At 37.5% G+C, this 17,069-nt stretch overlaps 1 protein-coding gene across 1 annotated transcript in view; it reads left to right on the forward strand.

Moving 5' to 3' along the window:
• The window catches only part of MSH4 (mutS homolog 4), a 61,219-nt gene that overhangs the window by 7,802 nt on the left and 36,348 nt on the right, over positions 1 to 17,069 (forward strand). The window contains exons 3-8 of the mRNA XM_008139443.3: positions 886 to 1,046; positions 3,229 to 3,339; positions 6,962 to 7,077; positions 8,185 to 8,358; positions 10,712 to 10,884; positions 13,654 to 13,721. Of these exons, the coding sequence (XP_008137665.3) occupies positions 886 to 1,046; positions 3,229 to 3,339; positions 6,962 to 7,077; positions 8,185 to 8,358; positions 10,712 to 10,884; positions 13,654 to 13,721 (803 nt within the window). The remainder of the gene's footprint in view (positions 1 to 885; positions 1,047 to 3,228; positions 3,340 to 6,961; positions 7,078 to 8,184; positions 8,359 to 10,711; positions 10,885 to 13,653; positions 13,722 to 17,069) is intronic.

The following is a 17,069-nucleotide window of genomic DNA, read 5'->3' on the forward strand; positions in this document are numbered from 1 at the left end:
TTACCTGAATATTCATAGTTTGTAAGGCACAGGTGTCAAAATCAGTCATACCTGTAGTGATTAAGAGCACCAGGTCTGGAGCCAGGCTTCCTGGGTACCAATTTTGACTCCACCAGTTCCATCAATGCGTCAGTGTCCTTATAAGTAAATAGAGAAAATAATTATGCCTACTAGATAGAACTGTTGTGACAATTAAATTAGTTAATCCAAGTAAAGAACATTCTTGGCATGTTAAGAAATAAAATATTCACCATTACACAGATATCTAGTAATTGGAGTTTATAGTTGTATAATATATATAATCCCATTTGATTGTTTCAGTCAGCTCGAGATAGGCAGAGAGTTATTTCATTAAATTTTGTGATTGATGATTATTTATTACTAGAGGCCCAATGCACGAAATTCGTGCAAGGGGATTGGCCCCCGCCGCAGCAGTGGCTGCCTCTGCCTAAGCCCCCGCTGCCGTGGCTTCATCCGGAAGGACGTCTGGTCTAATTAGCATATTATGCTTTTATAATTATAGATAAAATAATTTGCTCACATTTATATAGCTTTTAAATGACAGTGTAAAATAAAAAAAACTAGGGATTTTTTTTTTAATCCCAAATTTAGTGTTTCTTTTGTGACTGTATTTCAATAAAGTGAAAACTAAGACTGTATAAATTATTTCTAAATGTTAATGAAGTTAATTTTTGGCAAAATACTTTGAGAATTAACATTTTTATTTGGTGTGAATATGAAAAGTTATTTTTTGGTGAGTAAAAAAAGATTATTTCTTTGGATATTAATAGCTGTGTCCTAGATTTGATGTCTTGAGATTGTATGAGAAAAAACTGAAAATTATTTTTATTAATGTTTATACATTTAAAAAATTCTTTTTAGCAGCTACATCTTCATCTGCAGTTTCTGTACACTCCCCATCAGTTATTGTAGCTGTTGTAGAAGGGAGAGGACTTGCCAGAGGTGAAATAGGAATGGCAAGTATTGACTTAAAAAGCCCACAAATTATATTATCTCAGTTTGCAGATAACACAACATATGCAAAGGTAAGTATTTATAATCCTAGAAAATGATTGATCTATTGGGCACTAGCCTGATTTTCATTACTTTCCTAATTAGTTTACTTTTTGGTAGCATGCAGGTTTGGTAGTCTGAATTAAAATAAAATTGTTTTTCATCGGATATATTTTTAGTATATACTAGAGGCCTAGTGCACGAAATTCGTACACTTGGGGGTAGGGTCCCTCAGCTTGGATTGCAAGAAGGTGCAGGCCAGGCCGAGGGACCCCACCGGTGCATGATTGGGGCTGGGGAGAGATGCAGGAGGTTGGCCAGCCAGGGAGGGAACACAGGAGGGCTCCAGGGTGTGTCCGGCCTGTCTCGCTCAGTCCCTATCCACCGGAGACCAGAAGCAAGCTAACCTACCAGTCGGAGCGTCTGCCCCTTGGTGGTCAGTGCACATCATAGCGACTCGTCAATTGGTCAACTGTCTGCCCCCTGGTGGTCAGTGCATGTCATAGCGAGCAGTTGAGCAGCCTTGGCGTATCATTCGCATATTACGCTTTGATTGGTTGAATGGCCGACCAGACGACTGGACACTTAGCATTATTAGGCTTTTATTATATAGGATAGTTCTAAAAATAGTGTTTTGCTGTTACTTAAACATTTCAAATTATTATTATTATTATTATTATTTTTTTTTTAACATTTCAAATTATTAATACTAGTTTCTAAAATTATACCTTTAATAATTCCTGGATTTGTTCCAAAGATAATATCTATATATTTAAAAGCCTAAATGACCGTTACAACTGGTTAACCAGTCACTATGACACACACTGACTACCAGGGGGCAGATGCTCAGTGCAGGAGCTGGCCCCTGGTGGTCAGTGCACTCCCATAGCCAACCTCCTGCCGTCAGCCAACCTTCCGTGGTCCCTCCTCCCAGCTGGCTGGCCCTGATTGGCCCTGATGAGGACTGGGTGAGATGGCCCTGATGGGCCCCGATCACTGGCCAGGCCAAGGGACCCCACCTGTACACGATTTCGTGCAACAGGCCTCTAGTATGTAATAATGCTGTCTCTAAAGTGTTATTTCCACTGAACTGTATTTGAATTTTATTTTTGAGAGTTAAGGGAAATTGGTCTCTTTGATCAATCATAATGTAATCTCTTCTTGCCTTTACTTCCTATTATTCATTAATTTGGGCCAGTGGCCTATTATGGGAATTTGTGTGACTTAACAGGTAGAGGTAGTCTATTCCTACTCTAAGTCCTCCTTTATGATGCCCCAGGATATAGGCTTTCTTTTCTTACCTAATAATAAATTTTTAAATATACCTAACAAGTTAACTAATAATAGTACTGCCTACTACCTTCATCTCTGGGTATTTAACTTTTTTTTTTTTTTTAATCCTCACCCTAGGATATTTTTCTATTGATTTTTAGGGAGAGTGAGAGAGAGAGGCAGAGACAGAGAAAAATATTGATGTGAGAAAAATAGATTGATTGGTTGCCTTCCTGAGCTGGGGAGGAGCCTGCAATCAAGGTACATACCCTTGACTGGAATCAAACCTGGGACCCTTCAGTCCATAGGCTGATGCACTATCCACAGAGCCAAACTGGCTAGGGTGACATTTCACATTTTTATGCAATTTAAAAAGAATAGGAAACAAGTTTTTATAAAACAGGAATGTTAATCAAACTGACTAATACTTGGTATGTCTAAAGTATTTCTAAAAAATACCCTTTACTAGTATATTGGGAAAAGCATAAGTCATAAAGCAGATGTTGTCATCTTTGATTTTTTTACTTTTCAACTTCTAAGATGTACTGGTGAGGTCATATTGATTGTATCACCATAGTTACACTATTGAATGTTTTTCATTGAGATGGATAAAATGCTGATTGGAAGAATTTATTTTAAAAAATCTTATTTTAAGAATATATATTTGATAAATTTAAATTAATTTTTGGGCTTCAAATTGTTACAAACTGTTGTGAATAAATACCTTATGTTTATGTTAATATTTTATATTTGTAATTATATAGGATATATGCTTAGTACATAATCATTAGAAATACATTTTAATTGAATATATAATTTGGAAAGTTGTACTTTTATATCTCTATGAAATGATTTTAAGTATTTCTCTCTAAAACAATATGACAAATTTTTAAGAGAATCCTAAGCTTACATTTAAGAAATTGATTTTTCAAATGATTTTAGGTGATCACTAAACTCAAAATTTTATCACCTTTGGAAATAATAATGTCGAATACTGCTTGTGTTGTGGGGAATTCAACTAAGTTGTTTACTCTGATCACAGAAAATTTCAAGGTATGTGATTTTATTCTCAATGGTAACTTTGGAGATCTTATTTTATTTAAAATCCATTTTGTAATATTATTCTAAAGAACAATACTTTGAGTGAATCTATAGGCTGGGCCAAAAGTAGGCTTAACAGAGTTTATTCTTGTATTATTATTTATTATTATATTATTTTTCATGTCAACTACTGTAAACCAACTTTTGTCCCACCCTGTATTTAGTTCCCTGAAGAATGTACTAAATACAAGTTCTAATCTAATGAACTGTTAATACGTATAATAAAAACTAGAGGCCCGTTGCACGAAGAGATTCATGCAATAGGCCTTCCTTCCCTTCGTTTCCAGCACTGGTTTTCCTCCGGCACCGGGGACCCAGGCCTTTGCTCCAGCTGGAGTCTGCCACCTTTGCTGCAGACTCCGGCCAGAGACTACCATCTTTGTCTTCGCTGCAGACTCTGGCCAGAGTCTGCCATCTTCGTCTTCGCTGCTTCGCTGCAGACACCAGCTGGAGTCTGCAGTCTTCGTCTTTGCTGCAGACTCCGGAGTCTGCAGTCTTCATCTTTGCTGCGGCCCAAGTGCCGCTCCTGTAGATCCCTTCGCCCCCCGCCCTTCCTCTCATAGCAGGTGTACTGCCCTGCCCAGCCACTCCCTTGCCTGGATCAGCTGGGCGACCGTCATCATTGCCCTTCTAATTTGCATATTCCCTCCTGATTGGCTGGTGGGCATAGCGGAGTGATGGTTAATTTGCATGTTTCTCTTTTATTAGTGTAGAAGATGAGCCTTGATATATCTACACTAATAAAAGAGAAAGATGCAAATTGACTGTACCTCTCTGACACCCACCAGCCAATCAGGAGTGAGTATGCAAATTAACCCAACAAAGATGGTGGGTTAAATTGCATACGCAGCATGAAGTGAAGACTGAAGGCTCCGCCTGAGCAAAGACAGAAGACTGAAGATTGAGGGCTCCGCTGTGGCCGGAGCCAAGCTGGAGGCTGAAGGCTTGGCTCCGCTGAAGGCTGAAGGCTTGGCTCTGATGCGGCTGGAGCCAAGCCTGAAGGCTGAAGGCTTGGCTCTGCTGCAGCCGGAGCCAAGCCTGAGGCTGAAGGCTTGGCTCCGCTGCGGCCTGGGTCCCGGGTGCCGGAGGAAAACCGGTGTCGGCAGCCAGGGGAAGGAAGGCCTATTGCACGAATCTTTGTGCAACAGGCTTCTAGTTTTAAATAAAAGGAAAAGTATTTTAGGTAATAAGGAGGTTTCTTAGAGTATACAAGAGGCAGACCCATAGAGAAAGCGTGGATTTCCTTAGGTCTAGCTTCCTGGAAACTAGTTATTATGCTTGCAGATTAGTTGAAATTGAAGTTCTTGTTCTTTAGGGAATAGCAGCTATCAACAAGTACTTTCCTTTAGAAAATTTGATCTATATTACAGAATTGTTTCAGCTTGTTTTGGTAGTATGTATTGCCTCACAATTGGCCTCCTACTTTAACCTCCAACTGTGGGACTATGCCAGGTAAGTGCTCTGGAACCTTATCCAACCAGTGCACTTCTCCTCAGTAAGGCCCTTTTCACCATGTAATTTATCTCATCCCTCTGGAAAATCTTCCTTTTTTTGTGGAAGGGGGCTGTTGCTCTAAACCAAGTAGGCAGCATTGCAGTTGGAATAATTCCTGATGAATGCAAGTTATTTTCACAATACACTGTATTTTGTTATATTTGTAGACTTATCTTTGACACTTTGGGGACCAAAGCTGAGATTTAGTGTCCAATGAGTTCTTTATTGTCCTTAATATACAGAATCTGTAGTCATAAAATATTTTTTCTGGTATTTTTCTAGATCCTATGTAGCTCAGTTGTCTTTGATTCTCTGCCAGAAATGCTCCCTCTTGTATATCTATTGTCTCTATTAGGCAAGTCTCTTTGTCTGTTGCTTCTTTCATTCATTTCTAACTTCTTTTCATCACTCTTATTAAAGTAAACCTCTCCAACTTCCATTATTTTGTTTTGATTAAGCATTCTGTTTTTGGGTCAACTTAAACTAGCTTGAGTGAAAAAGAAATTTATTGACTTATGTAAAAGGGAAGCCAAATAGTTGGATAGATGCTATCCTTACCACGCTTTTCTTTTTTTAACTGCTGATAGTTAACCTCTATTAGGTTTAAGAGGAAGATTGCTGATGGCTAATTCATCTCAACTAACCCAACTCTGATAAAAAAAAGAACTTCTTTCTTCTAGTGTCCATATAGGAATTCCAGGGAAGGACCCTGACTGTTTCTACTTTGTTTACATTCCCACATGTTAGGCTAATCACTATTTCTGGGGATAGAGACACTATTAATTGATTAACTTCAGGTCATGTGTTTTATGCTATGGGGCACTAAGTACTATAATTGCTGTGAGGCACAGAGTACTATAATTGACAGTCAGACCACCACAAAGGCAAAAACAACATATATTCACTACACTTGAGTTGTAAGGCAGTATAACATAGTGCTTAAGAATAGAGGAGTTGGACTGTTTTGGCTGTAGATGCTGATTTTAAGTGACTATGCAAGTTAGCTTACTTAAACTCTTTGATTTTTTTAGTCAGTGAAATGGGGACAATAACAATTTCTATCTCCTAGAGAACTGATTTTTATATAGGGCAATCACAAATGACTTTATCAAGAAGGTTACATTTGGTCCTGACTGGAGTGAGGCAGCAAGCCATGGAAGTATTTGAGCTAAAAGTATTACAAGTAGAGGGAAAAATCAGTATTACTATCATTATTACCATACTTACTATAAAAAGACCTTCATTAAATCAGAAGCAATATGAAGTGGAAGGAACATAGACTTTGTTAGTTAAAGATTCTAAATTCAAGTTTTAGCTCTGGGACATATCAACTGTATGATATGAGAAAAGTGACTTGACTTTTCAGAATTTTACTTACATAGAAATTGTAGTTAGTAAGACTTATGTCATAGGGTTATTGTGCAGATTAAATGACAACTGTTAAAACATTCTTGGCACATAACAAATGATCTGTTTATGACTTTTTTCAGTTTTACAGCTTTTAAGCAATCCAGTGTTAAATTATCTTTCTTACCAATTTTTATTCAAAGTAGTATATACTTTTTGCTCTACAACTTCATGCTGTTTTTCTCTTTTTAAAAATTCCATTATTAACTTTTCTTTATTTTAAATAAATTAAATTCACCTCATGAAGATATCACTTCATAGATTTGATAGATGGAATAGATGTTTTCATTTTTCCTCAACTAGCACATTATAAGGATTTTCTCTTAATTATGATGGAGTATGCCAGGTTGGGTGTAAGCCTGTGTGATGATGTTGCTGTAGAATAAAATTACTAGAAGGAAGATACTCTTATGTTTATCTTTTATTATGTTTCTTAACATATTCAGTTAAATTTAATGTGAGCATGCTCTAATAAGAGCTACAGGCTATATTATAATTCACTTAAGACAGATAATCATTCTTTTTTTTATAAATAAGAAAACTTTAATTCTAGAAAACATAAAAATAAACTTTATATAATATTTAAGCTATGTACACACATGTGTTTAAGAAACCAGTTTTGGGTAAGTGCATGAAACTTAAACTTTATTTTGAAATTAAAATTTATTTTTAGAATGTAAATTTCACTACAGTCCAAAGGAAATACTTCAATGAAACAAAAGGATTAGAGTACATTGAACAGTTATGCATAGCAGAATTCAGCACGGTCCTGATGGAGGTTCAGTCCAAGTAAGTTATGACTTAAAGAAAGTCATAAATGTTTAGTGTGAGTTCTACAAGGACAAGGTCTTTTGTCTGTTTTGTTCTCTGCTATATTCCTATTACCTAGAAAAGTGCCTGGCTTATTTTTTAAAATATTTTAAAAATTATTGATTGATTGATTTTTAGAGAGAGAGGAAGGGAGAGGGGGAGAGAGAAAAACACATCAATATGGGAGTGCAACACCTATTGGCTGCCTCCTGCATGCCCCCTACCAGCGATTGAGGCTGTAACCTAGGCATGTGCCCTAACCAGGAATTGAACCAGCAACTTTTTGGTGCATGGGACAGTGCATGCACCAACTTAACTACACTGGCCAGGGCAAAAAGTGCCTGGCTTATAATACAACTGAGGAATTATTAAAATAGTAAAATAGTTAACTAAAATTTATACACAAGGCATATCTTGCTAACTTAATTTATATAGAATTTCTCCAAATTAGTCATAATCTATTGCCCTAATGGTTGCTGCTTACTTTATTTTGAAGTGAAAAGCTCAATATTAATTTAGTAAACTAGAAATGTGATTAAAGTTCTGTTCCTGTTACTTCATAATTTTACTCCTAAAAGATTCAGCATGAGACAGGGAATGATATTTTTGGAAAGGATATTTCTTAGAACATGCTAAGTAGATAATGTGACCTCTTGTTTACTCAGTTAATCACAATGACTACTCACACTGAGTCATAATGTACTTTCCTATATGTTGGGACCTCCTGACTTTACCTTCAAAGCTTAGACTCTTTCAACATTATTTAAATACTTAGAACGGCACATAAAAAATTTGACACAAATTATCATTGAATGTTGACTTCTAATGTGATTTATTGGCATTTAATATCCCTTAAGTGTCAGACTTCAGAAAATTGTCCATTTTTATCATGGTTTATGTTTTAGAGGTAATTTACATTGTTAAAAAAAATCAGGAACACTTAGTGTACTTTCTTACTTTGAATTTGAGCGGTGCTATGCAAATATTTATAATTTTTCTAGTATTAAGTTGAAATACATGTTTCACTTATAGCAATTTTTTTTTATTCTAAAGATTTATAATGCTGTATCATGGGTCACCTTACAGGTATTACTGCCTTGCAGCTGTGGCAGCTTTATTAAAATATGTTGAATTTATTCAAAATTCAGTTTATGCACCAAAATCCCTGAAGATTTGTTTCCAAGGTAGTGAACAGACAGCCATGATAGATTCATCTTCAGCCCAAAATCTTGAATTACTAGTTAATAATCAAGACTCGAGGTAAGATCACCCACTTTTTTTTATATAAAATGTATCAGCATATTTTACTATGTCATATTTTTTATGTATAGTTTACATTTTAAAAAATTGATTGATGGAGAATAATTGCATTGTTGCTCAACTGTTCAGATGTTTCACCAAAATCAGGTTTTTAAAAGATACTTGTGGAAATGGCATAAGCCACTGCCTGTGTGCTGCCCGGGGCTGCCTGGGGCCATCTGAAATAAGCTACAAAGTGATCTGCAGATGGCTGTTACTTGTGCTGGGCTTGGAGCTGCCCTGGAGAGGCCAAGCTACAAAGCAAGGCTGACTGCTGCTAGTGCCAGGCCTGGGGCCACTTAATGAGAGGTATGGGGCACACTGAGGCCAAATGATGCTGTTTTGAGAGATTTTAGGAAAGTCTGAAGCATGAGCCAAGACAAGCTGTTCAAATTGAAAAGCCACTGGAAACACCTTGGGTGGGCCCCCAAGTTGGGTGGGGCAGGATCTCAGGAAATCCCAGCATAGGGAGAATAGTACAAGCCAGGTTGATGGAAACTCAGATATGGTGCCTGCCTGCCTGCTTTGTGGAGGAGACATTGTATCTCAGAAAAGGAACAGTGGCCTCTGCCAGCACTTCTCTGCCCTTTGAGCTTTTGCTCTGATGCCAGACAATTCATTTTCTGTCCGCATGTCCCTGGTGTCTTTTCAGCTGTTGTTCTGGCACTGGAGCCCAGAGGGAGCGAGTTCAAGTAAGTCCATGCATGGGCCGTTTAAGAGGAACTGCCTAGAACTCCAGCATCTTTTCATCTCACTCAGCTACAATCCCCTCTAGTTTTTGCTTTTTTAAAAAAATAAATATATTTTAATTGATTTTAGAGAGGAAGGGAAAGGGAGAGAAAGAGAGAGAAACATCAGTGGATGAGAGAGAATCATTGATTAGCTGTCTCCTGCATGTCCCACACTGGGGATCTGACCTCTTGATTCATAGGATGATGCTGAGCCACACAGGTCAGGCCCTGATAGTTTTTACAGTTATTGGGACTTCTCTTCCTGGCATTGGAATCCTGATCTCTGGGGCCTGGTGTGGGGCTGGGACCTCTCGCTCCTCAGGGGGGATCTCTTCGGCTGAGATATCCCTCCCAATTATCCACCAAACGTGGGTTTGGGATTAGCCTGGTCTGCGTCTCCACCCCTCCTACTAGTCTCATGTGACTTCTTCTTTATATCCTTGGTTGTAGGACTTCCATTCTGCTAGATTTCAGGATGTTCTGAATGATGGTTGTTTTGTAGGTTAGTTGTAGTTTTGATGTGGTGGTGGGAGGATGCAAATACCATATTTATCTACGCCTGCCATCTTGACTAGAAGTCTGTGTTTTGTTTTTTGTTTGTTTTTAACAGTTTCTGTACCTGAATTTGTTTTTTCTCTTTCATTTGTAATTCTCTAACTTCTTAAGTTAGAATGAAGTGATTATATTAAATACTCATTTTATTAATGTAAAAGATTTTCCCCACCTGAGGGTGAATTAATATTATTATTTGTTTTTCATCACAGAAAAAAATTATATCCTTATTATATCAACTAGAGAGGCCTGGTGCATGGATTCGTGCATGGGTGGGGTTAGCCCATCCCAAACAGCGCTGATCGGGCCAGGCCAGCAGGGGGGAGGGGCCGAGGGTGGTTGGTGGGCTGGCCCCGCCACTGGTCAGACTCCCAGTCGAATTCCTGGTGGAGGAGACAATTTGCATATTAGCCTCTTATTATATAGGATTATTATTGATATCTTGCAATTACTAATGGAATGTCATGGATTAGAATATTTTATTTTATTTTTCAATTATATTTTTATTGATTTCAGAGAGGAAGGGAGAAGAAGAGAGAGAGATAGAAACATCAATGATGAGAGAGAATCATTGATCAACTGATTCCTGCACACCCCCTACTGGGGATTGAGCAACCCAGGCAACCTGGGCACGTGCCCTTGACTGGAATAGAACCTGGGACCCTTCAGTCTGCAGGCTGACACTCTATCCACTGAGCCAAACTGACTAGGGCTGGATTAGAACATTTTATATTAGTCTGAATATGATAAATTATCTATGAAAAAATTGTTAAATATAAGAAGATACAGTAGATTCTTATTAATCAACATATGGTTCATTGACTGACAGCATACTTGGGAAGCTTATTCAAAATGTAGATTCTTAGGTCTCATGCCTGTCCTGAATCAGAATACACATGTGATTTGTATGCATGTTAACATTTGAGATTCACTACTATAGATTATAGGATTAGTTACAAATTTAAATTGCAATTTTCTTATATTTGTCTTTTGTATACTTAATGAAAATTTTCAAACTTGTGTTTTCAAAGGAATAATCACACTCTCTTTGGTGTTCTAAATTACACTAAGACTCCTGGAGGGAGTAGAAGACTTCGTTCTAATATATTAGAACCTCTAGTTGATATTGAAACCATTAACATGAGGTTAGATTGTGTTCAAGAACTACTTCAAGATGAGGAACTCTTCTTTGGACTTCAGTCAGGTAAATGAATATCCTCTAAGTTTATAAATAGAAATTATTGGAAAGATACATTGTCTTCTTATAAGGACACCAGTCAGATTAAAGCCCACCCTAATGACTTTATCTTAACTTGATTATATCTGCAAAGATTTAATTTTCAAATAAGGACACATTCACAGATATGGGGATTTAGGACTTTAAAATATCTTATTGAAGGTACACAATCTAACCCATAACATGAGGTAAGAGAATTGTCCATGGCACCTGGCTATTTGCTCACTGGCATGGCAGTGCAATGTTCTTCTTAAACCTACAGGTGGAAGGACATTTTGTATGCCTTGTTCCTAGTCCAGTTCCTGGTTTCTAGGAACTTGGTCTGTCTTTCATACCCCCATTTTCCAACTACCCTCCTGGTGTACTGGTAGTGTAAACTGAAGGGGCACATGAAAATCTGGAAGGCATTTATAGCCTGAACAATTTTTCTTCATTCCAATTCCAAATACATTTAAATTTGTATAGTTCCTTAAAAATTCTGGCATTATATTGGCTGTGACTGTGCACTTCCAATGTTGAATATGTTCACTTTTTCTATATATTCCAGTGTATTTAGTAAAACTTTGGGAAAGGTACAAAGAAGCCATTTTTAACTGGTAACCCTTTCTTGTTCACAGCAACATCTTGTTGGCCTATCTATACCTGGCATTCCGTGTAATACATAAGTGCCAGGAGTATTGAAGTCATTTAACCATGTAATGTTAGTCAAGCTCCAACCATTTCTCTGTTTCCTATATTGTGACAGTTTATAATTTATTGTAACATGTAAAAAGTGGGGGAACACGAACATGGAGCAGGGTGGGAGAGTAATTTTTATAGTTTATTAAAATATGAGAATCTGAAACTTATTTTGAAAGACCCCGTATTACTTTATTATAGGTATTTTATAGGCATTAGGGATAAAAAGATAAGGAAGATTAAGTTGTAAGTTTCTGATCTCAAGGATCTTAAATTCATGTTAGGGAAACAGACCTCCAAATATGTGATGCAGTGTGGTAAATGCAATCATAATTGAGTATTTTATGGGAACACAGAGGAAGAAACTCAGATAACAATAGAATCCATATGGGATTCATGAAGACAATATTTCAGCTCTGTCTTAAGGAAATGAGTAGGACTTTGACAACAGGAAAATCCTAGAAATGATCTTCAAGACAAAGGGAGCATGCCTATGCAAGGTTTATTAATGTACATGGGGTAACCAAAAATATGTTTAGATGTGGTAGCAGGGATAAAGATCTGGTAGGAGTCCTATTGGCTGTGATCTTAAACACTCATTACTTTTTAAGGTACACTTATTTTTCTGGGAAGTTGGAAAAGGTAGAGTTATACTTACATTGATATAAAAGAGCTTGCTATATTTAAGATATGGCCAGTACTTATATATGATTTGAAGCATTGGGGAATAGCAGGAAATGAGCACTGGGGCTAGCTTATGAAGGACCTTTATATAATACTAAGACATTGGGATTTTATCATGCAGGACATAGGGAGCTGACAGTTCTAAACTGAGAGAGTAATATGAGTAAACCTTTATTTTAGAAACATTATTCTGGTTGTTGTGATAGATTTGGGGAAAGGAAGAAGGAAGAGACTGAAAAAGAGAAAGGCCAATTTAAGGACTTTAAGAGTCTAGTGGAATCACATGTAAAATGTCATAATTGAACAGGATAAGAGTAGTATAAGTAATATACTGAGCCTATTTACTCTAATTTTTAAAAACAGTTCAAACATAATTTACGGTAGAAGTGGTAAATTAGAAAAGGGCACAGTGCTAGAAGTAGGCACACTGAAAATTATCACAAGACTTGATGGTTTGAACAGGAAGTGAGTGACAAAAAGTTTTTTTTTTTTAGCCGAAACCGGTTTGGCTCAGTGGATAGAGCATCCGCCTGCAGACTGAAGGGTCCCAGGTTCAATTCTGGTCAAGGGCATGTACCTTGGTTGCGGGCACATCCCCAGTAGGGGGTCTGCAAGAGGCAGCTGATCGATGTTCTCTCTCATCGATGTTTCTAACTCTCTATCCCTCTCTCTTCCTCTCTGTAAAAAAATCAATAAAATATATTTTTTAAAAAAAGTTTTTTTTTAGATATGTTTTTATTGATTTTTTTAGAGAGAGAGGAAAGGAGAGTGATAGAGAGATAGAAACAACAACCTGGGGATATTGAAAAGAGATAGATTATAATTATCTATACATTTATTTTTATAGAATATTTTAAACTGGAAAGTGAATTGAGAAGAATAAAATAACAGTTTTAAGCTCTGGTATGTTCAGGATACTTTACACACATTATCTCACTTAATCCTCACAGCAACCCTAAGAGGTAGATGTCATTGTCCACATTTAAAAGATGGAAGTTAGGTAACTTCTAGAAGATTACATGATTAGTGATCCAACTATGCTTTTAAACTAATCTTTTTAAGTATCAACAAGAAAAGTTAGAGATCTGAAAGGTGGGAAGAAAATTATGAGAAACAACATCTAAAAGTTAGAGAAGTAGAGTTTCATGAAGGAAGGGGTGATCAACAGTGTCAAATTTAGAAGACAGATTGTGAGTAATCAAAATTAAGAAATGACTATTTATTATTTTATTCCTGGCACATGTAAGATAGATAAAGACAACTAAAACAAGTAATATTTGTAGATAGAATGGTTCTAGTTTATTATTTGAGGATACACAGTCTATATTTTAAACTAACAAAGTTCAAATGCTCATATTCTTTTGTTTGTTTTAGTTATAGCAAGATTTCTTGATACGGAGCAGCTTCTTTCTGTTTTAGTCCAAATTCCAAAGCAAGACACGGTATGTTTTTATATACATTATAGGTTATATTATTATTATACATTGTGATAAAACTTGTCTTAATGTAATGTAACAATTGGACATTATTAAAATGTTTTTGGAAAAGTGCTTCATTATTTTTTTTTTTTTAATTTTTTAAATATATTTTATTGATTTTCCACAGAGAGGAAGGAAGAGGGACAGAGAGCTAGAAACATCGATGAGAGAGAAACATCGACCAGCTGCCTCCTGCACACCCCCCACCGGGGATGTGCCCGCAACCAAGGTACATGCCCTTGACCGGAATCGAACCTGGGACCTTTCAGTCCGCAGGCCGACGCTCTATCACTGAGCCAAACCGGTTTCGGCAAGTGCTTCATTATTAATATCTAGGTTTTTTTAAGGCCTTTAAAAGCAAAAACTTCTGACTAAACTAAATGTCCTCTGAAAATCTCCAGTGTGGAATTGCTTGCCTAAGATGAGTTATTATATTTCCGCTTAAGGATATTGATTTTAGAAAATGCAGTTTTCTGATCATAAGTATTTACTGAGAAGAATAATGCTTAAATTTTTTTATTTGAATTAACCCAAATGTCCTTTCTTTTTTTTTTTTAATATATTTTTATTGATTTCAGAGAAGAAGGGAGAGGGAGAGAGAAAAAAACATCAAAGATGAGAAAGAATCATTGATCAGCTGCCTCCTGCATGCCCCCTACTGGGGACTGAGCCCCTAACCTGGGCATGTGCCCTTGACCAGAATTGAACCTGAGACCCTCCAGTCTGCAGGCTGACACTATATCCACTGAGCCAAACCGGCTAGGGCCCAAATGTCTTTTCTTTCTATAAAATATTTCTGACCATACTATTTTTAAAAATATATATATTTCTTTATTGATTTCGGAGAGGAAGGGAGAGGGAGAGAGAGATAGAAACATCAATGATGAGAGAGAATCATTGCTTGGCTGCCATCTGCACGCCCCCTACTGGGGATCGAGCCCACAACACGGGCATGTGCTCTTGGCCAGAATAGAACCTGGGACACTTCAGTCTGCAGGTTGATGCTCTATCCACTGAGCCAAACTGGCTAGGGATGACCATACTATTTAATGTATTAGGAAGTTTTGTGTTTTTCATTACAAACATCTAAAATTCTTTCTTTAATATTTGAAAATGTCGATATTAAACCAAAATTTTCAATTTTTATCTAAGTTTCTTTGCTTCATTTTGAATAACTTTTAATTTTTCTCAATTGATTTCAGACTGCCATATATGAATATTTGTAGTGTATGGTTTCTTTTTACATTAATTCAACGAGTGATTTTATTTTGCCAAACATTGTGATAAGTGGTAGGGATACTATAAGAAGTAAGATTCTATACCAAAGGAATTAATGATCCAGTGTGAGATTTAGGTTAAAAAAAGGCAATTACAGCATAGTATATCAAGAACTATTAGGCATCTGATATTTTACCTTACTTGCAAACTAACAAGTTAGCCTAACACAGTTTCATAGATGCTGACAGAAGACATGAGAGTCCTGGGTCAGGTAGAAAGGACTTGCTTGAGTACTACTTGCTTGACTATAGCAGTAGCCAGAGTATCAGCATTTTCTTGCACTATACACATAGAAAACTGCACAAAACAAAATTCAGTGCTCATTGATTTATCACAAAGTGAATATCCATGCAATGACTACTCAGGTAAAGAGATAGATACTGTCATTATTTCAAAAACGCCCTTTCTGCTCCTTTCCATCTTATTTTCTACCTCTTTCAAAAATCCCTCAAATTTTCTTTATAATTTAATTTTGCCTATTTTAAATCTTTACATACTAGTATAATCACCCAATTTTTATTTTTTATATCTGGATTCTTTTAGTCAATATTATGTTTGTGAGATTTAATCATGTTGCATGTAGATATAGCTCATTTATTTCTATTGTGAAATAATATTTCATTGTATGAATAAGCCATTACTCCTTTCACTGTTTGACTTTTTGAGTTGTTGACAGTTTTTGGCAATCCTACCTAATAAAATAGTAATATGCAAATTGATTGCACCTTCGCTACGCCAAAACCACGCCCACCAACCAAAGCCACGCCCACCAGCCAATCAGGGCGAGTATGCAAATTACCCAACAAATATGACGGCTAATTTGCATATGTTGAGGGAGGGAGGAGTGAAGACTGAAGACAACTTAGAAGGAAGAGGGAGGAAAAGCGGAAAGCAAGGTGGCTGCCAGAGGGAAAGCCCAGGCGGGGAGGAGCGGGGCGGGGCGGAGAGAAGCGGAGCTGGGCGGGCGGCAGTGGCGAGTGGGTGCAGGCGCGGCGGCCGCAAAGGCGGCGGCAGCGGTAGCGCATGCAGCCCCAACGGCCGCTTGCAGGATTCTTCCTGCAAATGGGCTACTAGTTAGAAATAATTCTGGTAAACAATATCTACCTGTGTTTTAATACAATTGTTTACACACTTTTACTGGGTTCATAGTTAGGAGTGGAATTTTGGGGTCATGGAGGATGTATATCTTCAACTTCAGGAGATAATGACAAAATATTTGCCAAAATGTTTTTCACAATCATTACACAATTTATATTCTCAGCAGTGTGTGAAAATTCTCATTGTTCTTTATCAAAATGTGATATTGTCAGTTTAAAAATCTTAGGCATAGTAATTGGTAAATAATGGTATTTTATTGTGGTTTTAATTTACATTTTCCTATTACTGAAGATGAACACCCTTTCATATGTACATAGACAACTTGAATACTTACTTTTGTGAAAGTCTTATTCAAGTCTCTTGCTCATTTTCCTCTAGGGTTGTTTATCTTCTTTTGTGACTTGTAGAATTTCTTTTTATATTTTAGACTAGCGTTCCCGTTGCAGGAAAAATCCTGCAATAGGATTTCCTGCTGCACTCTACCCCGCCTCCGCTCCGCCCTTGTCGCCCACCCCGCCTTCTCCGACAGCCCGCCTGCTTTTCCCTTCGCCCCCGGCCCCGCCTCCGCTCCGCCCTTGTCGCCCACCCCGCCTTCTCCGACAGCCCGCCTGCTTTTCCTTCGCCCCTGGCCCTGACTTCGCCCCCCCCCCCCCCCGCCGGCTTGCTTGCTTCTTCGAAGCTTTACTCCCTTCTGCAGCTCTTGGCTTCTTTCGACACTGTCTTGATATGCACATCAGCTGCCATCTTTGTTGGGGTAATTTGCATATTCGTCCTGATTGGCTGGTGGGCGTGGCTTGGCTGGTGGGCATGGCTTGGGTGTAGCGAAGGTGCGGTCAGTTTGCATATTTGTCTATTATTAGATAGGACTAGTGACCTCGTGCATGAAATTTGTGCACCTTAAAAGGGGATTAATTAGAGGAAATATTTTAATATTGA

The sequence above is a fragment of the Eptesicus fuscus genome, chromosome 9 (assembly GCF_027574615.1).
Source record: "Eptesicus fuscus isolate TK198812 chromosome 9, DD_ASM_mEF_20220401, whole genome shotgun sequence".
NCBI lineage: Eukaryota > Metazoa > Chordata > Mammalia > Chiroptera > Vespertilionidae > Eptesicus > Eptesicus fuscus.